Below are 27,510 nucleotides of genomic sequence, written 5' to 3'. Positions count from 1 at the left end.
GGCCCATATCCCTCTCAACCTTCCCTAAGCATGTACATGTCCAAATGGCTTTTGAATGCTGTTTTACTCTATATAGTGCTTTGAACTGGTTTAGATCTCTGGTGTTTGGTGCAAAATTAAATTCCTTCAACTTTTCTGGATTCAGAGGGGAATTTGGCTGTCATTTTCACTGCAGAACCTAGACAGTAGGTGAAAGAAAGATATGAATGAAGAATGTAGGAAGGAACTGCAGATGCTGGTTTACACTCAAGATAGACACAAAATGCTGGAGTAACTCAGCGGGACAGGCAGCATCTCTGGTTAGAAGGAATGGGTGACGTTTCAGACCCAAAACATCACCCATTCCTTCTGTCCCTAGTTGCTGCCAATTCCGCTAAGTTACTCTCCAGTATTTTGTCTATCCAATATATGAATGAAAGATTGCTGAGAATAGACTTGCATTGAAGGCATGTGAAAGAGTTGACTGATTAATGCTCCTATGTGTGAAATTGCACCTTCAGATATTTAACTTTATGCTCTTGTGAAAATGTTGATTCTGAAAATTTTTGTTCTTGGTTAATATTTGGAAGTTACAACAGTTACATTTTGGAATGAATGTAAGTGAATATCATTGCCTGACTTTTATTTTTCTTCTGTCCTACAGGAAATGGAAAATGAATTGAGGAGGATAAGTCAGTCTTGATCACTCTGAATATGAATGTATTTTGAATAGAGTTTCTAGTCCCTGTTTTGGACAGGTTCCTGTTTTTTTAATATAATGTTAATGGTTGTAACAATTTAAAGCTATTCACATTTATTTACCAAAGCAAGTTATATTTTGAATGTAAATATATTCCAGCAAAAATGAAGTGTTATGTTGAACCGAAGCTTTTGCTATGTTTATAATTGCTATATTTTTTAATTTGTGTAAAATAAATTTGATTAAAGAATGGTTCCTCCTATTAATGCTGCAATATTAGAGCTGAAGACTCCTACAGCACAGTTAGGCCCTTTGATTCACAATCTCCATGCTGACTGTTAATTATCTATTACTTATCCCATTTTCAGCACTTGGTGATCGGCCTGTGGTAATGCTGGTCCTGGTCCAGATGCTTTCTGAAATGTGACAGGATTTCAACCATCCTCTGGGTGAACAAAATCTTCCTCGGTTTCCCTTTTAACTCTTAACTGCTCACCTTAAACCCATGCCTTCTGGATGTCATGGAGAAATGTTTCTCATTATCCTTTCCATTCATGCTAATTTTGTACACGGAGTCCTTGCTATACATTGGAGATGCGGACTGGAAATAATGGCGTACATAAGGAGACTTTCACCCAAAAGTATTTGTAAAGATGGGGAGGTTGGGGACCAGAACATTAATTTCATCTAGAATACTTTATTAAAAAAAGGATAAGTAGAAAGTTTTAAAATCATACTCTGCCCACCAATATTAGAACTTAAAAAAAAAAAATCTTTGTTATCTTACCTCTGCTTGCTTAGTTTGATTTTGGGAAGAGATTAGAGTCAACGCAAGAGAAATCAGATTGATAGGAAGCATTATCGCAGAGGATGTGAGTGCAGGTGCTTAGGTCAGAGGCCAGTAGAGGGATAGAAAATAGGTGCAGGAGGAGGCCATTTGGCCCTTCGAGCCAGCACCACCATTCATTGTGATCATGGCTGATCATCCACAGTCAGTAACCTGTGTCTGCCTTCTCCCCATATCACTTGATTCCGCTAGCCCCCAGAGCTCTATCTAACTCTTAAGTTGTCAAGTTATTGGATGAGCATGGGAAATTTGACTGACTAAGAAAGTATGCTCGGCACCGCACGGGCATAATTTGCAGCAACTCAAGTATGCAGCACCCGTACAGTGGGGAAACTCCCTAATACCTATTAGGTTTCTTCTCAGCCTCCACTCCAAGGAAAAGGGCTGATCTAGTCTCGTAACTGATAGCTACCATTCCAGGCAACTTCCTGATGCATCTCCTCAGCATTCTCTCCAAGGCAATCACATCCTTTAGAGAAATGATCAGAACTGCTCACAAATTCCAAATGGGGCCAATTTATTCTGTTCTTTTGCATGTTGCTCCATGTGCTTACATGTATATTGTTGAGCCAAAACATTACGACCACCTGCCTAATATACTGTTAGTCCTCCGTGTGCCGACAAAACAGCGCCGACCCGCCGAGGCATGGATTCTACAAGATTCCAGAAGGTGTCCTGTGGTATCTGACACCAAAACATTAGCAGCAGATCCTTCAAGTCCTGTAACATGCGAGGTGGAACCGCCGTGGATCTGACTTGTTGATACAGCACATCCCACAGATGCTCAATTGGATTGAGATCTGGAGAATTTGGAGGCCAGGGCAACACCGTGAACACTTCATGTTCCTCAAACCATTTCCAAACAATGTGCAGTGTGGCAGGGTGCATTATCCTGCTGAGAGGCCACTGCCTTCAGGGAATACCATTGCCATGAAGGGGTGTACTTGGTCTGCAACAATGTTTAGGTAGGTGACGTGTCAAATTGACGTCCACATGAATGGCTGGACCCAGGACCCAGAGCATCACACTCCCTCCACCGGCTTGTCTTCCCACAGAATCCTGGTGCTATCACTTCCCCAGGTAAATGGCGCACACGTACACGGCCATCCACGTGATCTAAAAGAAAACGGGACTCATCGGACCAAGTGACCTTCCACAGCTCCAAGCTCCATTTCTGACGCTCGTGTGCCCAATGGAGGCGCTTTTGACGGTGGACAGGGGTCATCATGGGCACTCTGGATGCAGGAGAAATGGGCAGGAGTAAAGACCTGAACGATTCTGACAAAGGGCCAAATTGTTATGGCCAGACGACTGGGTCAGAGCATCTCTGAAACGGCAAGGCTTGTGGGGTGCTCAGCTGTGGTACCTACCGACAGTGGTCCGATGAGGGACAAACCGGCGACAGGGTGTTTGGCGCCCAAGGCTCATCGATGCGCGAGGCCAACGAAGGCTATCCTGTCTGGTCCGAACCGACAGAAGGTCTACTGTGGCACAAGTCACAGAAAATTTTAATGGTGGTCACGGGAGGAATGTGTCACAATACAGTGTATCGCGTAGCAACTGTCCATTACACTGGTACTCAAGTTCTTGCCTAGATCCCTTTTTAAAATTATGGCACCAACCATCTAGAATCTCTCATCTCTAGTGAAAATTATTTGCCATAGTTTTTCTCTGGTTTAACTACAAAAAAAATTATTTAGAATCTCATCCAGGTTTACATAATTATGGTCATTTGGTTTAGGATTTCCAGGTAATTCCTCTTTCAAAAGTGATATTCACGCTGGGAAAATAATTTGGGCACATAATTTGTGCATTTACTGGTAAATAAATCATTTACCTTGTAAATTAAGGCAGATCATACCAACAGCACAAAATAAAACAAGATGGAAAAAAAACCCAAAATCAAATGAACAAAATTTGAACAGCAAGAACGTTGTACAGGTAAGTAGATTATATCCACATCAACAAACACGGAGCCAAACTATGTATTCAAAATCAATAAGTGAACAATGAGGACATGACCTATGGAGTTATATAGCAATACTGAATATTTTGTTTCAGACTTCTGTGGAAATAAATATATCCGATAGCTTTGTTAGACTGGTAAACAATTGGATGGTTTGAGTGTGACCATGATATTCATTTTTTAATTGTGAAAATAAATCACATGATTAATATTCTGCTTTGTTTCAAAGGCATATTTGATTTCCTTTAATGTTTTTTTACTGACAAACAACTTTTTAAAAATATTTTAATTGAACATGGCACTGCTGCTCTGCGTAAAATGAAAAATATTTTGACACTTGCCAATTATTGGCCAATGAAATCTCCAATTAGATCCGTTTCATTCAAAGATTTGGAATGAAGGGATCTGTATATTTAAGATGTTAAATAATATATGTGGAATCAAAGCAGGTTTGCACAAGCTGATTTCTGGTTGCAGAATCATAATGGTTATGCAATAGCAGTGTAGACGATATTTAATAATGCATGTGTTGTGTGTGCAATCTCTGTTTTAGGCAAGTGATTTTGGTGATCAATGACTTGTCAGCACAAAATATATTTGCATAATCAAGTCATTTGAAGTTATCAAAATGACTGACACTAGAAAACCCACTGGTACCCATTGTTTAACCAAATAAAGTCTAATTTACTATGCATTTAAGTATCAGATCAAAATATGCTGCAGGTTAAGGAGTAATCTTTTACATGAAATTTAAATTGGACTATTCTGTATTCTATTGATTTTAACTGGCCAAAATTATACAACAAAATGGAACAGCTGTTCAAAATACAATGTTGTAAAATTATCTAACAACATTGTTTTTTTGTGCTGATTCTTCAAGATTATTGCCCCAATCTCAAATGCTTAGTGATTGTTATACCTTGTTATTCTGTTCTGTGGAAAAATGGATTGAAATCTGTTATTTCCTAAATTTTGAACTACCATTGATATTCTATTTTCCAAGCTTATTGCAGTGGGAATAAATGTAAATAAAGTACTGGGGTCTGTTAATGTGACCAGTCTTGGATAGGAAAGTAAGTTTCTATGCATTAGTTCACTTTGTTGTAGAATACTTACTCATTGAAATGCAGTGCAATTTTACAGAAAACTGAATACATTTGCAACATTAATTACTTAGTTGATGGCTAGAAGATAAAACATACCTAATCTTACAAAACCAGAAGTTAAAGGTTATCTGGCACACTGCAGAAAAACTTCTAGAAATGTAGACTTGAATTACAATCTGGACATTTCCCTTGTACAATCAAACGATATCTTGCATTTCCACAATTTGTTTTAGAGGTTGACATTTTTTTTTACAGAATCTAGGCAAATGTGCCTGTGGCAATTCCTTGGGTGAGAGGGAGTGGGGAGGGGAGAGACAATCAAATTGTATCCCACTCCCTTCTCTTTCCCATGATATGTCTGAAATGTAGAAACAAGGAACTGCAGATGCTTGTTTACAAAACAGAAAGAAGTCTGAAGAAGGGTCTTGACCCGAAACGTCAGCCATTCCTTCTCTCCAGAGATGCATGTCCTGCTGAGTTACTCCAGCTTTTTGTGTCTATCTTCGGTTTAAACCAGCATCTGCAATTCGTTCTTACAAAAAAAAGTGCTATAGTAACTCGGTGGGTCGAAATGCATCACTGGAGAAGATGGATAAGTGATGTTTTGGATCGGGGCACTTCAGACTGACTGGGGTGATAAGAAAACTGGAAGAGAGGACAAGGCCTAGATACAGGTGAGGGGGTTCTTTGGGCAGATAATGGGACAGACCAGCGAAAAGACAAGGTATGAGACAAAACGATTGAAAAGTTCCAATTATGAAGCCAGAGGCAGAAATAGAGAGGGAGGGGGGAAATGGGTATGAGGAGCACTGGGATGACGGGTGTATGGAGTTTGGTAGTTACATATACTAGAATTTAATGTTCATGCTATTGAGTTGTAAACTACCCAAGTGGATTACGCAGTGTTGTTTTTCCAGTTTCTGTAGCTTCACTCTGACGATGGAGGCGAACCTGGGCACAGGTCTGGATAGAACGAGGAGTTAATGGTTAGTAACGGATCCTGTGGGCCTTGGTGGACCGAGCGCAACTGTAAAATAGCCTCGTGGCATTAATGCTCAGATGGTGGTGATCTTGGCCATTATTTAATGACTAAAAACTTGAGAGTTCTTTATGATTTGGAAAAGTCAATGTATCCTTTTCAGGCGGGAGGCGTGTACTTAGTTGAGTGGTACCTACTGATAATGCACTGCAGTTGGGGAGAATCGGCGTGGGATCGTTTCCTAAGGTCCCCGATGCCGGGTCTAGATTTAACGTAGACTCAAAAAGCTGAAGTAACTCAGCGGGACAGGCACCAACCCTGGGGAGAAGGAATGGGCGACGTTGACTTAATTTAACGTCAATGGTTGCTCTTTCCTCCAGCTGCTGGTCAGTGCTTTTGTTTTTTTTTGTGGGGTTGGGGGGGGGGTATATTTCTGAGTTCGCTGCTGCTACAACAGGCGCCGGCAGGGCTTGTGAAGAGGAAACTGATTCTGTGCTCCCCGGTCACTGAGAACCAGAGCGGTCATCACGGTCACTGTTGCCGCGTCCACTCGCCGCCAGTGCCAGCGGCTGTCGTGAAATAAAACACCGCGCTTTACGGCTGGACAGGGCAGGTCAGTCGCGGCCCGATGACGTCAACGCGTCGGCGTCGTCCCTCCCGATTAAATAAATCGACGAATTAATTAACCGAGTTAATACCAACGACCGGATGGTTCGGCGGGAGCCGAGCGGCGGGCAGGCCGGCCGCTGAGCGGGCTCCGCCGGCCGGCTGCCGAAGGGCAGTTCGGAGACGGAAGGCGGTGAGGACAGAGGGGAGATATTGGCGCCGCTCATCGGTGAGTGTTCGGCGGGAGACGGCGGCCCCCACCTCCTCCCCCACCCCAGCGGTGCCGCCGCGCAACAACTTCGCCCTCCCCATCTCTTCCCTACCCCCCCTCCCCGGGCTGCGCCGCTGTGACCGTTGGCCGTGCGCGCGCACCGATCAGCGCCGCGCGCGCACCCGACATCTCTCTCCGCTTGCACGAGCCCCCCCCCCCGGACAATCGGGCCGAGCCGGGGGCGCGCCCGTCCTCACACCGTCCCTCGCCTGCCCAGAGCCGCCTCCTGAGCGTGGGCGTGGGCGTGGGCGGATGGGGGCGGGAGTGCGCTCGACCGCTCACCCGCCTCCACCTCCTCCACCCCTCTCCCAGCGGGTGCCATGTGTGTGTGTGTGTTCACTGGTGCGTCAAATGTCGCTCAGCATGGTGTCTGCCGGACGCTGCCCCCGGGGGAAGTATCTTTTCTTTATCCCTTCTCCCTGGAAAAAGGCAGGGGTGCAATGGAGGGCTTCATTTTCTCCTCAGCCACATGTGTGGGGTTAATCGGATGGCTCTTTGGGGCAGGCAAGATGAGCTGAGCTACTTTCTGCCATGAGTGAGGGATGGGACCGGAGCAGGGCATTGCTGTCATAAATTTGGCAAAACAACAAATCTATTCATACTCTTTGCTTAAAGCCTTCCCCGTTTTAATGTTTCTGCTACTTTCCCCAATTCTAGCTTGGTATCGGGTTTTAGGGACCGAGGATCTAGTGGGAGGGAGGAACTGAAAGGAATCCACATTAGTCATGAAATGGTGTTAGGTAAACTGTTGGGACTGAAGACAGATAAATCCACTGGGCCTGATGGTCTGCATCCCAGAGTACTCAAGGAGGTGGCCCGAGAAATCGTGGACGCATTGGTGATCATTTTCCAATGTTCTCTTGTGACAGGATCGGTCAAAGTCAGCATGGATTTATGAAGGGGAAATCATGCTTGACTAATCTTCTGGAATTTTTTTGACGATGTAACAAGTCGAATGGATAACGGGAAGCCAGTGGATATGGTGTACCTGGACTTTCGAAAAGTATTTGACAAGGTGCCATACAAGAGATTAGTGGGCAAAATTAAAGCACGTGGTATTGGGGGCAGGGTATTGACATGGATAGAGAACTGGTTGGCAGACAGGAAGCAAAGAGTAGGAGTTAAGGGGTCCTTTTCAGAATGGCAGGCAGTGACAGTGGGGTTCCGCAAGGCTCGGTGCTGGGACCCCAGTTATTTACAATATATTAACGATTTAGACGAGGGAATTAAATGTGACTTCTGCAAGTTTGCAGATGACACAAAGCTGGGGGGCAGTGTGAGCTGCGATGAGGCTGCAGGGTGACTTGGGAAGGTTGGGTGAGTTGGCAGATACAGTATAATGTGGATAAATGTGAGGTTATCCACTTTGGTGGCAAGAACAGGAAGGCAGATTATTATCTGAATGGTGTAAAGGGGAGGTGCAACGAGACCTGGGTGTCCTTGTGCATCAGTCACTGAAAGTAAGCATGTAGGTACAGCAGGCAGTGAAGAAAGCTAATGGCATGTTCGCCTTCACTGTGAGAGGATTTGAGTTTAGGAGCAAGGAGGTCCTACTGCAGTTGTACAGGGCCCTGGTGAGACTGCACCTGGAGTAACTTGTGCAATTATGGTCTCCTAATTTGAGGAAGGACATTATTGCTATTGAGGGAGTACAGTGTGGGTTCACCAGGTTAATTCCCAGGATGACGGGACTGATATATGATGAAAGAATGGGTCGACTAGGCTTGTATTCACTGGAATTTAGAAGGATGGGAGGGGATCTTATAAAAACATATAAAATTCTTAAAGTTTGGACAGGCTAGATGCAGGAAAAATGTTCCCGATGTTGGGGGAGTCCAGAACCAGAGGTCACAGTTTAAGAATAAGGGGTCGGCCATTTAGGACTGAGATGAGGAAAATATTCTTCACCCAGAGTTGTGAATCTGTGTTATTTTCTGCCACAGAAGGCAGTGGAGGCCAATTCACTGGATGTTTTCAAGAGAGAGTTAGATTTAGCTCTTGGGGCTAAAGGAATCAAGGGATATGGGGAAAAAGCATGAAAGGGGTACTGATTTTAGATGATCAGCCATGATCATATTGAATGGTGGTGCTGGATCGAAGGGCCGAATGGCCTACTCCTGCACCTATTTTTCTATGCTTAACAGTAGTGCCTTCAGGCTCATTACTGCGTTGTCTGTAGTTGTCATGTTTGCACATGATCTTTTGGCACGCCACGATAAATTAGCACGGTTGTCAATTTGCTTTGCGATTGTGGCAGTTTTTGAATTTTATTGATGCTTGCTATTGAAAAATCTGTACCTTTTGGATGTACACTAGGAAATATCTCAAAACTGCAAAGCCAGGGGTCTGATTGTGACGATCCTTTTTATTCAAAGAGGGAGGAGTGAGTGATATTTTAGGATCAAACTTAAAGTATACAATCAATGTCGATATTCTTTTGTTTTCATTTCAGATTTACTATTTGTATATTGAAAATTTAAATCAGGAACATTTGATAGCACCATGCAGTCACTAACCAGTCATAAATGTTAATATGGACAAATGATTACTTTATGCTTTCATGTTCGTGATTCATCAAGCTTATGAGGATTTTTTTAACAATTACTTTCTAAGAATTGTAAAAGAACTAATATGGAAGACCAGGAAAAGTAGGGAAAAGGAATATTATAAATATTTTATGCAACATCATCCATTGTAAGTGAAATGCACACTGCAACCTCATGGTGAAGTGCCAAAACAAGCTGGTTGATCTATGAATTCCTTTTTCTCTTTCTCAGCTTATAACCTCATAGTTTTGCACTTCACAGTTTTCATTTAGAGTTTGACAATTCTATCTTCTGTGACATTTATACATGTGCCAGTTTGTGTTTTATATCTTATTCTTATATCATTTTCTTTGAACAGTTTGAAGGCCGAGAATGAGACTCATTAGGGACAGAAATGGGTAAAATATCAGGTTTTAATGTTTTGTATAAGAAGGAACTGCAGATACTGATTTAAACCGAAGATAGACACAAAAGGCTGGAGTAACCACACAGCAGCAACTCTGGGGAGAAGGAATGGGTGAAGTTTTGGGTCGAGTTGAGATAGAAGGTGCAGTATATACTGGAACTGGGGTAAACAGCACTAGGATCAGTTGTGCCTGGTAAGGAGATACATTAGCATTGAGTTTACCAAAAACAGAATGCAATGAAACTTGCAGTTTGCAATCCAATCTTGAATGAGAAAGATTACATGCATTAGGGCTGAAATTGAACAAGCTTGTTCTTTGAGGAATCATTTGAAATATTTTGTTTCAAATTAATGCTGTGTAATTTTCTTCTTTGCAAAACAATGGCAATGCAGTGGAATTGTCAGAAGAACCAGAGAAATAATTCATTTATTTGTTACTTAAACGTTGCCCTGAGCTGCCAAGAAACTTGCCTTGGCTCAAAGACTTTAAAAATACAAGCCTGTTATTCATCCTTTCTCTCCTATTTTCTGTACTGTAATTTATTGAACTAAATGTACACAATTTTAGCTGCTAGTAATGAATTTTATTGGTAACTAGGGTAGGTAGCACAGTGACAGCTGTGAATCGTGGTAATTTTGTTTCGCCAGCTAAGTTTTTCAGTCACTGCTGATGATGGTCTTATAGTCCAAAGATATTCTAGGTTTGAATTGAAAAATCACCTTTTTATCCTTTCTTCTTTGAACAAAAGATTCAATCATTTTCCAGTGAATCAAATCTTGACCTCCAGTGTAGTGCAAAACCTGACATGGGATCTCTGCTGCATTTCAACATGTCTGCATTGTGACCATGTCACTTTCAATATAGCCACGGTCTAATGGTTTGGTTAGCCGTTCATTTCAGTTTATACAAATTCTCTTCCCAGGAAGTGAACATGAAATGTGACAGTGCCCTTAAAGCATTCTGGAAGCAATCGATTAAGTTCTAGTTAAAGAGTTTTTTTAACTTTGTGGTATCGAGGCTGTTTTGAGCCATTGCTGGAAGGCAGTTATTCTCAACAGACTGACCATGTTTAAGTAAGATTTGGGTGTCAGTAAACATAGTGATGTTTTTCTGAGATGTGAGATGTGTTTCTTTTTGCAGTATCAATTTGCCAGTAAACAATATTTATGTAAAATGCAAGAATAGTTTGATATTGAATTGAAACAATGCCTTTTTCTTTAAGTTCCTGGATGGCAACAAAGTTTTGAGTGGGCCATATCTGCATAGACTCCATCACTCTACTTTTCAGGAATAAAACATCAATGTGCAGCACGTTGTCACTGGGAGTAGACACAGTGGTTGCTGCACTCAAATAAGTGGCTGGAAAGAAAACTCTGAGGTACCATTTAGTCAGAAAACTTTTGGTCAGAGAAGGCCTGAACTATCAACATGATGAACTCTCATCGACCTATTTGTTATCTTGACTTTATGACAGGAAAGCCAAAGGAACTTACCTTTGCGCCTTTATAATGATAGCTCAGCTCAACCTTTATATTTAAAAAAAGATCTCTGCTTCCTGACAGGTGTGTCTTTTGTCTATCATGAAGACAGTGGTACCTCAACAAGCTAGTCCCATGTGCAGTTTCAACTGCCTGGCCAAGCTATAATCTCCCATGTAGTTTTCTTACCACTTCTGTATTTTTCATGTTTGGAACATCATATCCTCTCCTTGCTAAAGGACTGAAGCTGCACATTTTAAATTGGGGGCTCTTTGTTTGCAGGATTTTGGGCACTGAATGCACCACTTCTGGAATTGTACCTTGTGCATGGTTTTAGACAATAGGTGCAGGAGTAGGCCATTCGGCCCCTTGAGCCAGCACCGTCATTCAATGTGATCATGGTCGATCATTCTCGATCAGTACCCCGTTCCTGCCCTCTCCCCATACCCCCTGACTCCGCTATCCTTAAGAGCTCCCTTGAATGCATTCAGAGAATTGGCCTCCACTGCCTTCTGAGGCAGAGAATTCCACAGGTTTTATAGTCTTTGCAAACTAAATGGAGTTTAGTTTTTGTCAATATTCTTTGAAGCTATCATTTTTGTCATAATTGTACGGTCTAGACACTGTACAGAGAACCAGGGCCGACAGAATTTATTCCATTGATGGGGAAGAATCTAACAATTTGTGACTAATCTGTTTTAGGTTCATGGTGTTCTGATGACTCATTGGACTGTTATGTTCTGGACTAAAAAAAAATGAGAAGTGATGAAGTTAAAAGAAAAACACTGTTCAATTTCCAGGAACATTTTAAAGAACAGATTAAAAGCAGAGACGAATGTTTTCTTTTTCTGTTATGGAACCAAACCGACAATGTAAAAAAAAAAAGACATTGTTTGGGGACAATCTAGAGTAATAGTCGAATAGTGTGAAAACTTGTCTGTTGGCCCAACTAGCTCACGCTAAACAACATGCACTAATCCCAACTGCCCACACTTGGCCCATAAACCTATCCTATCCATGTACCTGTCCAAATGTCTTTTAAACATTATGATAGTACATGCCTCAACAACCTCCTCTGGCAGCTCGTTCCATATACCCACCACCCTTTGTGTAAAAAAAATGTTAGCCCCCAGGTTCCTATTAAATCTTTCCTCCTTCACTTTAACCTATGTCCTATTGTTCTCAAATACTTTTTTTCTTCCTTCCTACTCTTTGTCCCAATGTGGCTTGCTGCATGGCTAAACTTGAATGTTATAGCTGCAATATAAAATTTAAAGTATATTGTATTGTTGGTGGTATCAGGGATTGTGCTGATGAACCGTACTCTGCAGTTCTGTGCAAAATTTGCACCGAGATTGATGTATTTATGAGAACCTATTAATTGAAATCTTGCTCAAATTATAGTTACATTTTATTTGAGTTTGAATTTGGTGACATACTTAGGCAAATGAAATTTACTTTTGGCTCTAGATATTATGGTTGAGTGGGTATTACATTTATTAAAGACTTATTGCTCGTTACTCGCCAATGTAATAAAATACTTACTGGTGGAAGTATTGTCTTTCAAACCGGATGTCAAACCAAGGCTTATTCAGCCACATTATAACGTAATATCCCGTGACTCTATTCTCAGAGTTGAAAGCTTTTCTGGTACTTTGGCCACCATTTATTCCTCATCCGCATCACCAAAACAGATTACCAAGCCGTGTCATTTGCCTGATGTTTTGTAACATAAAAGAACTTGAGATGTATGTAATCAAATTGGAGCCAAGCCATGAGAAACAAAATCAGGAAAGTACTTTTTCTACACTGTAATAATAATCTGAAGTTCAACACCTTAGGGCAAGCTGTAGATGTATTTGGTTATTAGGTCAACGCAATTTCTTTACCTTGGTGTGAGTACTTAACTTGCAGGTAAATACAATATCCACGTGCCATTGCTACGAGTACTTGCCTGTTTCAATGCAACATTCTTGAATGCACCTTTTGGGATTTACTGTAGGCTTGTTTATGTTAATGTTTATGCCACACACTTTTGTGTCCCTCAGATTTTATTTTTGTGCCTGACAGGTTTTCTGAGTCATTGATAACTTGATTTTGTTATAATGCCATAAATTGGAGTGAACCTTTTTAGATGTATTTACTTGTGCCTTGCTATTTATTCACTGAATGTGGACAATGGTGGCAATACGAGTCTTTATTGTTCATTCTTAATTACCCCGAGAACTCGGGAAACCGCACTGCTGTAGATCTTGAGTCACACATGGACCAGACAAGATAGGGATGGTAAATTTAGTTCCCTGAGGTACATTAATGAGTGATATGAATTTTTAATGACAGTCTAGTACTTTTGCTGCTTATGATTATTGGGGGGGAAAAGCTTTTAAAATTTCAGATTTATTCAATTTGTTGAATTTAAATTCTGCAGCTGCGACATGGCATTTCAACCTCTGCAGATCAGTGGACTAGAAAGCTAGCTGCTAATTCAGTAACCTAACAGCACTGTGTATGTGTGTCACAGTCTCTGACTCAGTCTATCCATCTGCGTTTGTGCTTCAGTTGTGACTGCTCCCATTCCTCTGTCAAATGAGAATGTTTCCAATACAGTAGATTCCAGCGCATCCAAAGCACACAAAAATATAAAGTTTTTCTTTGTTTTTAAATTGGTTAAATACACAACTATTAAGTAGAGAGTTTCAAGTTTTACGCAGAGCTGCCATGATGGATCAGTGATGAATTTTCAAATCGGGTTTGTCGATATCATGGATTGAAATCTAAGGTAGTGGTGTTCCTTTTTACCACTGCCTTTTGTAGAGGTCATGCTTTTGGGAAGTTCTGTCAGACTAGGCTTAGCAAGAAACTGCAGTACATTTTTCAGATGGTGTACATTATGCAGTGTATACTATCTACAAAATGGAGATTGTGAAGGTTAAGGGTAATGATTTGGACAAATGAGCTTACTTTCTCTTGACTGATGTCTGTTCAGTCAAGTGTTGTAGAAGATGCAGTCATCTAGGCAGGTATTCCTACCTCCCTTTGTAGCTTGATACATTATGAGAGAAATGGAATGAGAGACGGCTGTCATAGCTTACATGTAGCCACAGTATTTAAAAACAGGAAACACTGGAAACACATTCAGCAGTCCAGGCAATATCTGTGGGAAGAAAAAAACTGAATGTTTCAGCTCTGGGACTCGTCATCAGAAAGACTTGAAACATTAACAGTTTCTCCTTCCACGGTTGCTGCCTGACCTACTGAATTTTTCCAATGTTTTCCGTTTTTATTTCAGATTTCCAACTACTGCAGTTTAGGGAGGATTTTTGGCCACAGTATTTATGTGGTTTGATCAGCGAAATTTCTGATCAATGGTGACACTCGGAGTGTTGATGATAATAATCCCGTTGTACATCAATGGCCGGTGGGTCGACTTACCATTTCCTGATGATCATGCCTTGCACTTTCACAGTACAAATATGATTTTCCACTCACTGGGCCATGCTTAATACTCAAGAATGGGCCGGTGAGTGGAAAGTCACATTTGTACTGTGAAAGTCTTGGTCTTAGTACATGCAGGCTTGAGCTGCTTTTTCTGAAAAGTTGTAATTGTCTTTTTGTGTAATCCAATTTCACCTATGTAAATTTATGTAATTAAAATGTGTGAGTTTTGGTATCTTACTGTAGAACTCTGTTGAGATGAGAGGGTCGATTTTCCATGTTTCAATTCTTTATTTAGTCAATGCTCCAATGATACGTATCAAAAATATGGACTCATTTTTAAGTGGTAAGTAATTTTTGTAGCCATGAAGTAACATTTTCTTCATTTTTATCTACAGATGAATGCAATGTGATAGCACTACTGCCCACGGGGAGGAACCTAAGATATAAGCCTGAAGGTAGATCAACAAAAAATTGATTTTTTTAAAAAAACAATTCACTTTCACTGCTGACCATGGCCAGCAAAAGGAAGTCTAAAATTCCTTGCATGGTCCCTGCAAATGAAACTCTGGATCAGAACCACGATCAGGATATGATTACAGATGTTGATGATGATCTTCCTCCAGATATTTCTGATGAGAGTATGGCAGCAGATGGTGCTGTAGTTGATGATGAGAATATTGCAGAAAAGGAAGTACAAGATAACCAAATCAAGAAACCAGAAGGAGGCTATGAGTGTAAATATTGTACTTTTGAAACACAAGACTTAAATGAATTTACAGTACACGTTGACTCAAAGCACCCAAATGTTATTCTCAATCCATCCTATTTCTGTGTGGAATGTAATTTTATGACCAAAAGGTATGATACTCTTAATGACCACAATGCCAGATATCATTCGGGTGACATAAATTTTAAACTTAAAATGGTGAAACACAATAATCAAACTGTCTTTGAACAGACTGTTGAAGAATGCAATAGTAATGGGGTTCCTACAAATGAAGATCAGTCAGAAAACATTGACACCACTCCAACAGGAATATCAATAAGTAAAACGCCAATCATGAAGATAAAAAATAAAAATGAGACCAAAAGAATCTCTCTGTCTCCAAGTTTTGTGGATGAATTCACTGCTAGACAAGAAAGTAATGATGAGACAGTGGGCACCAACTCGGTCTTGGGATCTACGAGTACCAGTGGAATTTGTATTCACCAGGAAGCAAATGGTGTTATACTTGATTCAGTAGGTATGAGCCAATTGATACAGTCTCCAAATTCTAATTTAATTCCAAAAGTTATGATTCCTTTAAACAGCATTCCAACTTATAACACTAATATGGATGTAAATATTCACCTAGTGAACTCATTCAACAAATTTCCCTATCCTACGCAGTCAGAAGTTGTAACGTTAAAAACTCAGACAAAATATACAGAGGAACAGATTAAAATCTGGTTCACTGCTCAACGGCTCAAGCATGGTATCAGCTGGACCCCAGAGGAGGTGGAAGACGCCAAAAAGAAACTATTTAATGGCACTGTGCACACTATACCGCAAACAATTACAGTCATACCTGCACAGATTTCAACATCTGCTAATGGATTGCAGCAGATCTTTCAACCTTGTCAGATAGTTGGTCAGCCAGGTATTGTCTTGGCACAGGTTACCAGTAAAAACGTGGTCACTGGGAATTCTCCGGTTACTGTCACCGTTGCAGGAGTTACAAATCAAATGCAGTGGCAAAAGCGCAGCATGCAGGAGAGTGAGACAGGACCTGAAGCAAAACGACTAAACAACTCTCAGCTTCCTCAATTTGCTTCACAAGGAGGTTCCCTTAATTCTCTCTCTGGTACAGATCCATACAGTGTCCGCCTCAAAAAGACAAAAGAGCAACTGAATGAACTAAAAGCCAGCTTCAATAGGAATGCATTTCCCAGCGATGCAGAAATTGCTAGAATCATACAAGTAACAGGCCTCACCAGAGGTGACATTAAGAAGTGGTTCAGTGATACACGGTACAACCATAGAAATTCAAAATGTAATCAAAATGTCAATATTGCTGAAGTCAGCAGCACCATCATTTTGGATTCTGGAGATGACATGATTTCTGAATCACTTGCAGTAAATCAGCAGAGGAAACATGGGTGGAATGCTTTCCCAGATTTTACTCCTCAGAAGTTCAAAGAGAAAAGTGCAGAACAGCTTCAGATCCTCAAAGAAAGTTTTCATTTTAGCCCATTTCCCACCGATGATGAGATTAACAAGCTAAGAACTGAAACAAAACTCACTAGAAGAGAAATCGACGTCTGGTTTTGTGAGTGGAGGAAAATTAAAATTTCAGAAGATAAAAGTGATGAGAGCGGAAAAATTATTGATGGTGAAGTTGATGTCAAAAATAAGGACTCTGAAGCAGGGCGCACAAATTCACATTATGGGCAAATTCATACCACATCGTTGGCCAGTGGCTTAGCAATACCAAGAGTAATGGCAGCTGCCGTTAACAGACTGTATAAGAAAACTCCAGAGCAGCTACATCTGCTTAAAAGTGCATTTGTTCGCACGCACTGGCCATCCCCAGAGGTATATGACCAATTAGCTCTAGACACTGGACTGGCCAGAACTGATATTGTAAGTTGGTTCGGAGATACCAGGTATGCTTGGAAAAATGGCAACTTGAAATGGTACTATTATTATCAAAGTGGTAACATGGACACTCAAAATGGGCAAACCCAGGTTACCTCCAGAAGGACTAAAGGTAGAGGTAGATCAAGAGGCAGACCACATGGAAGAGGAAGAGCAAGGGGGAATGGAAGGTCTCGCAACTGGAGCAGAATGACATCAAGCAAAGTATCTACGGAACTCGCTTCAGGGAGAAATGGTCTTGAACAATACTACTTGAAACACAAATATTTAAATGAAGAAGATCTTGATGATCTTGTGGCAAAATCAGGCATGAGTTATGAAAATATCAGGGAATGGTTTGTACAAAAGCAAACGGAAGTTGTTGTTTCGGAGAGCAATAATTCAGATGGACAGTACCCTGGTGAAGATGAGAAAAATGAGCCACTTGAAGAGGATGATGATTGGGCAGGTGAAGAGAATGAAGATGATGCCTCTGATAGAAGTGGCAGCAATGATGTGTGGAAACCTCCATCGCAAAAAGAAAATGAAGTAACACACCTGAACCAGATGATGAACACTAGGTAGAGAATTCTAACATAAAAATGTAAGTAAATATAAGTATCTTTTACATTTTGTACTAAGAAATCTCAAACCACAATTGGGAAATAGTACATCAATAGTACAGCACAATACTAAAAGTCAACAGTTTCCTTTTAGTAAATGAATCTGGAATTCTCAATTATTCCCATGCTGTGTACCATCAGATATTGATTTAGCACACGCAGAATGGACGATTTTTCTTTGTATATAGAATAATTTGATGGTGACCTGTTGTACTTAATATGGCTGGTGTAGAGGACATTTCTATTTTATGATTCCCATTAGTACAAGATGATACAGAAGGGTCTTGACCCGAATCGTCACCCATTCCTTCTCTCCTGAGATGCTGCCTGACCTGCTGAGTTACTCCAGCATTTTGTTCATAATTTCAATTCACTTTAATAGCTTTTATGATTTATTTTTGTTCCATCGGATTTTAAAAACAGGTGGTCCCAGAAATTGTTAGATCCTTTCTTTTGTTTAAGTAATGGGAAGCTTAGACGGTTAATTATACCATGGCACATATGTTTGTTCTTGTACTTGCCGGCTATATGTCAAGATTTTGATCTATGCTACTTTTAATAGTACCAGGACTAATGGGAACCAGTATCAATTCTAATAAGTAAATATCTTTCAATATCTATTTTAAAAACTGGTTTTAAATTTTGTCAACTCAGTCATTTAATTGCTTGCAATTTGTATATTTTTTGAAGAAATTACATTAAAAATGCCATTATTAATTGAATTCCTAACATCAGGAGGGAAAAAAAGACCTGATTTGTTTATGAAATATTCACCTCCCGGTGGTCAAAAATGGTTGTAATTAATGCATTTATGAAACATTATGTCTTGAAAATGTTTTGGTTTTATCTGATTCCAGCAGTTAAATACTAAAGTCAGATTCTCTTTTTTTTAATTGGTTTTTCTCTGTTGAAAAATAAAGTAAGTTACCAATTAAAAGTTTGATTCACAATATCCATCAATGTGTAAAACAACATTATTTGATCCCACTGGCAAATTGCATATTGTTGGAAATACTTCAGTGTTTTAATTTGAAATTGCAAACAATATCCCCATACTTAGTTGCTCTGCATTGATGTTTCTTCCCCATCCCTCCCTTTCCATGTGCAAATTGTGTGCCTGTTTCTGCAGTTAACTATATTTTATTGAAGTACTTCAATCTACTTAAAATAAAATTCCACTGCATTTCAGTTACAATTGCCTTTTTTTAAGTGTGTGTGCGTGTATATAAAAAGGAGATCATCACCTTGTTTCAGTTTAGTTTATTGTCACGTGTACCGAGGTATAGTGAAAAGCTTTTGTTTCTGCTAACCAGTCAGCTGAAAGACAATACACGATTACAATCGATCCATTTACAGTGTATATATTTGCATGATAAGGGAATAACGTTGAGTACAAGGTAAAGCCAGCAAAGCCCGATCAAGGATAGTCTGAGGGTCACCAAAGAGGTAGATAGTAGTTCAGCACTGCTCTCTAGTTGTGGTTGGATGATTCAGTTGCCTGATAACAGTGACTTGGGAGCAACTCTCCCGTTACACCACTATGCCGCCCCTGTGCAGGTACATAGTTCTCTGAAAGTCGTGTCACGGGTATATAGGGTAGTCAAGAAGATTGTAGGGTACATTCGCATTCTTCAGTCAGGGTATTGAGTACAGAAGTTGGGGTGTTATGTTACAGTTATACAAGGCCTTGGTAAGAAACATAGAAAAATAGGTGCAGGAATAGGCCATTTGGCCCTTCGAGCCAGCACTGCCATTCAATCTGATCATGGCTGATCATCTAAAATCAGTACCCCGTTCTGGCTTTTTCCCCCATATCCCTTGATTCCTTTGGCTCTAAGACCTAAATCTAACTCTCTCTTGAAAAGAGTGCTTTTGGAGTACTATGTTCAGTTTTGGTCACCCTGCTATAGGAAGGATTTTCTTTGGCTGGAAAGAATGCAGGAAAGATTTACAAGAATGGTGCCAGCACTTGAGGGCCTAAGCTAAAGTGAGAGATTGGACAGCTAGGACTTTATTCCATGGACATTGGGCCAAAGGACCTGTTTCCACGTTGCATGACCCTATGACTAAATACACAACACAAATGATCTTTAACTTATTGAGTCCACAGAGTTTTAGTTTTCAGTTTGAGTTTAGTTTATTGTCACTTGTACTGAGGTATAGTGAAAATCTTTTGTTGTCTGCTAAGCAGTCAGCAGAAAGATAATACCAGATTACAATTGAGCTATCTACAGTGTACAGATACATGATAAAGGGAATAACATAAGTACCGTTTATTGCAAGATAAAGTGCAGTTAAGTCCGATCAAAGATAGTCCTAGGATCTCCACTGAGGGTGATAGTAGCTCATGACTGTTCTCTAGTTGTTGGTAGGATGGTTCAGTTGATTGATAACAGCAGGGAAGAAACTATCCCTGAATCTGGACATTCTTGTTTTCACACATCTATACCTCTTGCCTTGTTCTTGACAATATGGACCAAAGAGGGGAACATTCAACCAGTATTTCACTTTTGATTGCAATCTAGTAAATGATTACAAAAAAATCATTGGTTGCAAGTGGGAACGCACAAAAACATGTATTTATCAATTTTAGATGCATATGCAGCTTGTGAAGGCTTTTGGAAAAGCCTAAACATCCTTGTCAGTCTTTCTGAGGAATGCTGGTAAATTTCAACAAAGTTGTCAGAATACAATTTTAACTTTGAGGTTATGCTACAATTTTGTATAACACGTGTTTTATAAGAATTTTATGTGTTTGTAACAAGTATAAATTCATTACTTGTATATTTCATGCAGTACTCTTATATTATATATTTTTTTTAAATCCATTGCTTACCTAGTTGTGAACATAAGGTTTAGACAATAAATGATGGGGCCACAACTAATCATCTAATTGTAAGAAATTAATTTTAAGCATTTTCATATAAATGGTGAGAATTCCTTGATTTGTGAAAATGTCATCTACATTCTAAAGATCAAATTATCTAATGCATACATACAAAATCTTTTAACCCAAAACTTTGACTATCCATCATCTCTACAGATGCTACTCAACCAGCTGAGTTGCTCCAGCAGTTTGCTTTTTGCTCCAAAATTGGACCTTTTTTGTCAGTTTGGTGGAAACCTAGAGTGTGTGTGCACATGCACGTAACTTAATGTAAACAGAATGTATTCAACATGAATTCAGCACCGTGATCGTGTACATTAATAGTATATATCATTCCCAATTGACATATGGAGACAATTTATTCCCGTCTTCTCTTGCATTTCCTCGGTTATTTAAATCCTAGTAACAACATAGAAAACGCAAAACGTCCAGAGGTACGTGGGTTAGTTAGATGAAATAGAATAAATATGGCCATTGAAGGAATTTTTGATAGCAAGGCAGAATAATCTTTCATTAAATATCTTAGAAACTACAAATATGATATTACTTTAGAAGACTTGATTAATATTTATGTCCTGCAAACATCTTGAAGCTAATGGAAAATGCTACGGTGAGGAGCAACTATAGTATGTATGAAAGAGTTTTAGAAGACTGCTTATAAATTTCCTGATAGATTTACTTTTATTCCTTAGGAACAGCAAATAAGTAAAAGTCTTCTGTGGACCCTTTGGATAAAGAACCAATTTGGAGAATCGTCAATTCTCGTTTTCTTCCGTGAGCTGCAAGATTACGTCCATAAAGAAATATCCATACACCACACATTTTATTTCTGAGTAAAATATAGGCTTTTTTAAACATTTCCACATTGCCAAAGTTTTAATACAGCTGAAAATAACTTTTGTACATAGCTATTGTTATGGGTCAGATTTGTACAGTTTGGGATTTTATTACATTTTTACTGAAGTTTAATTTTGGAGATAACTGAGCACAATTTTTTTTTAGATGTAGCGACCATATTTTCTCATGCGGGCTCTTAACATCAACCATATAGTTTGGCTCAGTCTGATGTAGTAGTTTGTTGCCTTCTGATACTGCAGTTGGAGTAAAATATGAGCAATTTAATCGCATTTCAGCATTCATTTAAAATACTGGTAATCAGCTATCAGTGAAGAAATGTAAATGCTTATATTTATGACTTAATTATGCATGGTGTTTTTTGTACATGTGCTGGAAAAACACCTCCTCAACCTCCTCAATTCTATGCTTTAATCTTTAGTAGCTACTTGAAATGACACTTATTGTAGGTGTAGATCAAGCCAGCAGAATTGTTTTCCTTTAATTATTTTCTTCAGAAGCCATATTCCAATTGCTAGTATTTTTCGGTATTTTCTGCAAGTCATTTTGTATGCTGAAATTAGAAAAATGCTTCTTCTATATATACAATACTACATTTATATAATATATAGTATTTAAATATATGCGTTAAGGGGGTTGCAAGCTGTGGTTTGAAAAACAAAAAACAGTGTGTCCAGTTCTAATTTTTCCACACTATTTATTGTACTTCTGAGTATGTGTACTGTGAGAATAAACATTGAAGAGATTATTTTACTTTATTGTAGTTAGCAATTCACCACCGTAGCTATCTGTAGTTAGAAATTTTTACGTGTGTAAGAATTGACCATTCATGCTCATCCCTTTCAGTACTTATTGTTTAGATTATTTTCTGAAAATTAAAAAAAAATCTATGAAACACTAATGGTGAGGTAAACCTGTCAAGTTTAGTTTTAGATACCTATTTCTATAGAAAATGTTGAACTCTATACAAATTTCAATCATGACTACAGTCATGGCTGGTGAATGCGCAATTTTATTATGCAAAATGTATTTGCACGGTTATTATACAAGTACTGTATACTAGATTCTTCAAAGTTTGATAATTATTAGATTACAACTTTGGCTGTCTAACCTCGACTGGCACATGCAAGTCATGACAATATTTGGGCCTGCACTAGCAATTCTCAAAAAGAATTTAACTTTTTATTTTCCTTAACAGTTTTAATATTCTCTAGCTGCTGTGGACCCATTGGGTCCAAACCTCTCCTGCATTGGTCTAGCACCCTTCCCTTCCCCTCCCCCCCCCCCCCCCCTTATCTTCCCCTCCCCCTCCATCCCACTCACCCACTCCATCCCCCCTCAACCCCTCTTAAAACTCCCCCGGGGCCGGGGGCAAGCGAGGGGGGAGAGGAAAGGGGAGAGTGAGCCATTCACCCCGGCCCTGGGCGGCCATCGCGGCAGCCAGCAGCAGGAGAGCGGATGCAAGGCGCTGCCGCATGTTCATCCTGCCAGTAGCCATCTTGTTTGAGCTTCTCTCTGTCGCCGTGCTGCACCAGGGGAGGAAGGTCAGGCGGGGGCCCAACTGCACACGCGGATCCGGCGACCATCTTCTTTGGCCTTCTCCCATTGTGACGTCGAACACGGAGGTATTACTGCGTAGGCGTGGCTGATGGCCACGGCAAATGGAAAAGTGATTCATTAAAGTTTAAAATGTGAATAACACTTAAAATATAACAACAATTTGAACGAAACTTGCTACTGCACACCGCAGGACAATGGTCAGTAAGGTGGGCCTAAAATTGTTGCGCTTTGGCTGCAACAATTGTACCGTTTTGGCTGCATTTTGGGAACAAACAAACATACAAACATACAAGATGAGAGTTTTAGTAATATAATAATAATAAGCTGCTGTGGATCTGTTGAGTCCAAACCTCTCCTATATTGGTGTAGCACCCTTCCCTTCCCCACTCCCCGCCTTCCCCTCCCCCTTACCCACTCCATCCCCCCTCGACCCCCTTATCCTCACCTCACCCACTCCATCCCCCCTCAACCCCCCTTAAAACTCCCCCAGGGGCGGGCGAGGGGGGAGAGGGAGCCTCCCACCCCGGGAAGCCATCGTGACGGCCAGTAGCAGGAGCGCTCTCCTCCTCCCCCCCCCCCCCCCCCCCCCCCATTGGCCACCACTCCCATCACTCAGGCGGGTCCCGCCCCCCTCCGAGCGGCAACTCTCCCCCAACTGTGCACGTGCGGATCCGGCAGCCATCTTGTTTGACCTTCTCCCATTGTGATGTCGGACACGGAGGTATTACTGCACAGGCGCGGCTGACGCCCACAGCAAGTGGAAAAGCGATTTATTAAAGTTTAAAATGTGAATAACTCTTAAAATATAACAACAATTTGAAATAAACTTGCTACTGCACACTGCAGGCCAATGGTGAGTAAGGTGGGCCAAAAGTTGTTCCTCTATCGTGTACCATTTTGGTTGTATTTCGGGAACAAAATACATACATACACCCATACATACGAAATGAGAGTTTAGTAATATATAGATAGATTAGGATCATGATGAAATTTGATCTAAATTTATCTAAATTTATAATAATATGGGCTTGGTCAGATCTTCAGGTTTAAAGTATACCAATGGTAATTTGGTATTTAAATTTGGCAAAGGCTTTTGTTGCACATGACTATGCAATTTGTTGTTGTTCTAAACACATTTGGGAAATACTAGCTAGTTAGACCCAATACTTGTTCTGGCTTGCTGGTGCTGCAGGTTTTAGTTTGCACAGAGAACTGGTCATCGTAAAGATATAGCATCATATTTAAAAAATGCTAATAATTATCACTGGTAACGAATGATGAGAAAATAACCAGCCCATGCATTTTTTTTAATGGAACTCGAAATAGGCTAATTGTATCCTCTCCATTTTTTAGACCCCTCCCCAAGAAGACTCGTGTAAAAAATAAAATGAAGTTTTGAAATATCAGAGTTCATATTTAATCAAAATTGTAGAGGCCTTAATGCATCACATGTTGATTTTTTTTTTGCCCCAAGATACCTTGTTATCGATTCACAATTTTTTTGTTACATAACCCAGTGACTTGAACCTGGTTGGCTATATCATTAGTTATTGCCTTGCAGAACTCTTCTTGCTATTTACAAGTAGTCCTCTCTCCCAACTCAAAGTCCAATACATCTTGAAAGTATACTCATACTTGCCCTTTTGGGTTTGCACTGCAATCTTGTTTGTTCAGCCATCGCCCCTGTAGGTTCTGTAACACATGTGCAAAACGTGGTCAAAGAGAATTTTAATGTCTTTCAAGAATATCTGTGACTCCAATATAATCAGCCAGCATATATACCATTCTGAACAGTTTCAAGGTAACAGCACATTATAAAGATTTGTGGAGATTTTGTAAAGGCTTGTTATTTTTTTGAAATATTTAATCTGCCATTTTGCCATGGATTTTTTTTAAACAGATCTGTTTTGCTCTCTATTGCAGTTCTGTCTTGAAGGTTGTGTTTGTAGATCTGATGTCATTTTCCATCGACTACAATACAATGATTGTAATATGTGAATATAATGTTTCAAAATAAACCTCCATGCTGTGATTTATTGAGTTAGATTTTGTGCTACTTTCTCTATGTCTGCAGCAGACATTTTTATTACTAATGCATTTGTACATTTTCACTGACTGTTTCCTAATGTGCCGTAAAAGGAAAATGTTTGAACATTTTATTTATTGCTGGCTGAGTACCCCATTACCTTTGTTAGTGTTGAAACAATTATATTATTTTTTAAAGAAAATCAAGTCTGGTTGAACAAAGAGATGGATTGAACTTGCAAATTTGTGGCAAGGATCTGGGAGAAGTAATGCAACAGAGAGAAAATTCAGAAAAGTGGGTGAGGCAAAGTGTGAATACCTGAGATTACGTGAATCACAGCCAAAGCACGGATTAATTTTTCTGAGTCCACATTCTCTGACCTATTAGCTTTCCCTGTCCCAGGTGATCTATTTCCCTTGCAATGAAGTCATGTACGATCCCCTGATGCCAGTGCTCATGGACTGTTGTGGGTCTCAAACCTTTGAACCTAAGTGAGATCATGCAAAAGTAAACGTGGGGAAAAACCTATGTAAACTGCTGACATTTAATCTCTCAACAAGAGTTTGCAGGTTCTTCCTGTGACCATGTGGATTTCCTCCGGGTGCTCTGGTTTTCTCCCACATTCCAAAAACCTGTGGATTTGTAGGTAAGTCCCTGGTGTGTAGGAAGTGGATACAAAAGTAGGAGAGCACAGAACCAATGTGAATGGGTGATCAATAGCTGGCATGAACTCTGGGCCAAAGGGCCTGTTTCCATGCTGTGTCTCTAAACTAAACTAAAGTAACTTGCCCTTGAAAAATACATTAAACCAATGTGAAATATAGTCACTTGGTGGTTAATTTGTCCATGGCAGGCTTCCATAGAACAGTGATGTGATAATAATGAGATAATGTTTATTAAATCATGTAGATTTGTGGAACTGATATTGATCAGCACATAGGAGATATGTGGGAACTGAACTGTTCTTCCATCTTGTCATGATCATGGGCAACACTTCATACTATGGGAACTAAACGCTAGCTCTGCATTGTTTCCCATCAGTGCTTTGCCAAACTTGGCTGGTCACACTGACACACAAAAGTCAACAACTTGAACACCTGAATGTCTAGTTTTCTTAGTGATAAGGCTGTGTTTCTAGCAGAAAGGGTCTGTGGCACCAAACCTGGCTCTGAGGCACAGTGGGATAGGGTGAAGTCAGACAGGACGACAGTGATAGGAGACGATTGTTAAGGGGACAAACAGGAGATTGTGTGGCAGCAAATGACATTCCAGGATGGTGTGCTGTTTCCCTGGTGCCAGGATCCAGGAAGTCTCGGAGCGGCTGCAGAACATTCTCATGGGGGAAAGTGAGCAGCCAAAAGCTGTACACATTGGCACAAATGGCATAGATAGGAAAAGGGATGAGGTGCTGCACAATGAATATAGGGAGTTGGGCAAAGGTAAAAAGCAGGACTTCAAAGACAGTGATCTCCAGATTATTCCCTGTGCCATGTGTTAGTGAGGGTAGGTATATGAACATGGGACAGTGAATGCATGACTGATGAGTTGGTGCAGGAGATAGGGATTCAGATTTTGGACCATTGGGATCTCTTCTGGAGCAGAGGTGACCTTGTACACAAGGGACGGGTTTTACTTGAACTGGAGGGGGAACCCCTTCGCGGGTCGGAGCTGAAGCCCCGCGGCCGACGTAGCAGGGGCCTGGTTCTGCGCCACAGAGGCATCAGGAGGGGACCCGGCTGCAATAGTGGAGTGGAGACTGGTTAAAGATTGAAGGTTTCCGTCCCTGAAAAGCATGTTTTTAAAAAAATAACTTGGTAGTTGAATTATACTTTACTGTCACATGATCACCTGTGCCATTTTTTAAAAGTTGAATTTATTCCTTTCAAGTTAAGTTGTAAGCATTTGCAGGAGTGAAATTTGCGAAACCCCTGGATACCGGTTAAATAACTTTCACCTTTGTACATTTAAAAGGGGAGTAAGGAAGGGCAAAAAGAGGATTGTCAGCATGGCTTTGTTTATGGGGAAATTATCTCATAAATTTTAATTTTTTAAAGCAATGACAAGGAAAATTGACGGGGAACGTGCAGTAGACCTAGTGTACATGGAGTTAGCAAAATCTTTGGCAAGGTATTGGTCTGGAAGGTTAGATTACATGATTTTGGAAGAATTGCACACATATGGATACAAAATTGTTTTTAAGGTAAGAGGCAGAGCCTGGTGTAGAGCATTTTTCAGGCTGGAAGACTAACGAATGGTGTACCATGGGGATCTACTGGGTCCTGTGTGGAGGAGTGTTGTGGAACAGACCTAGATGCACTGGTACATAATTCCATGAAAGTAATAACACAAGTAGACATGGTGGTGAAGGTGTTTGCCATGCTTACATTCATTGGCTAGTGTATTGACTAAAGGAATTGGGATGTCATGTTACAGCTGTACAAGTCATTAGCAAAACCACATTTGGAGTTTCGTACAAAATTCTGCTCACCAAGTGAACAGAAGGATGTCATTAAACACGAAAGGGTGCAAAAAAGATTTATGGTGATACTGTGGAAGATTCATGTTATACGGAGAGGCTAGATAAGCTTTTTTCTCCTTGCGTGTAAAATTCTGGATAGT

The 27,510-nt window shown here is 40.3% G+C and overlaps 2 protein-coding genes across 4 annotated transcripts in view; both read left to right on the top strand.

Annotated features, from left to right (window-relative positions):
- The window catches only part of atad2 (ATPase family AAA domain containing 2), a 61,644-nt gene extending 60,788 nt beyond the window's left edge, over nucleotides 1–856 (top strand). The window contains exon 28 of the mRNA XM_078398622.1: nucleotides 644–856. Coding sequence (XP_078254748.1) covers nucleotides 644–682 — 39 coding nt within the window. The 3' untranslated portion in view covers nucleotides 683–856. The remainder of the gene's footprint in view (nucleotides 1–643) is intronic.
- Nucleotides 857–5,182: 4,326 nt separating this feature from the next.
- Nucleotides 5,183–24,890, top strand: LOC144592738 (zinc fingers and homeoboxes protein 1-like). 3 transcript variants are annotated; one of them, XM_078397675.1, is made up of 3 exons: nucleotides 5,183–5,272; nucleotides 14,719–17,544; nucleotides 21,143–24,890. In XM_078397675.1, the coding sequence occupies exon 2, from the start codon at nucleotides 14,835–14,837 to the stop codon at nucleotides 17,523–17,525; it is 2,691 nt and encodes an 896-aa protein (XP_078253801.1). In that variant the 5' UTR covers nucleotides 5,183–5,272; nucleotides 14,719–14,834; the 3' UTR covers nucleotides 17,526–17,544; nucleotides 21,143–24,890. The 3 variants fall into 3 exon arrangements, with proteins under 3 accessions (XP_078253801.1, XP_078253799.1, XP_078253800.1); XM_078397673.1 differs by lacking the exon at nucleotides 5,183–5,272 and adding an exon at nucleotides 6,123–6,412; XM_078397674.1 differs by lacking the exon at nucleotides 5,183–5,272 and adding an exon at nucleotides 7,337–7,469.
- Nucleotides 24,891–27,510: the final 2,620 nt, after the last annotated feature.

The sequence above is a fragment of the Rhinoraja longicauda genome, chromosome 4 (genome assembly GCF_053455715.1).
Source record: "Rhinoraja longicauda isolate Sanriku21f chromosome 4, sRhiLon1.1, whole genome shotgun sequence".
NCBI classification, from domain to species: Eukaryota; Metazoa; Chordata; class Chondrichthyes; order Rajiformes; family Arhynchobatidae; genus Rhinoraja; species Rhinoraja longicauda.
Note: the sequence above shows the minus strand (reverse complement) of the source record. Positions and strands in the feature narration are given on the sequence as shown.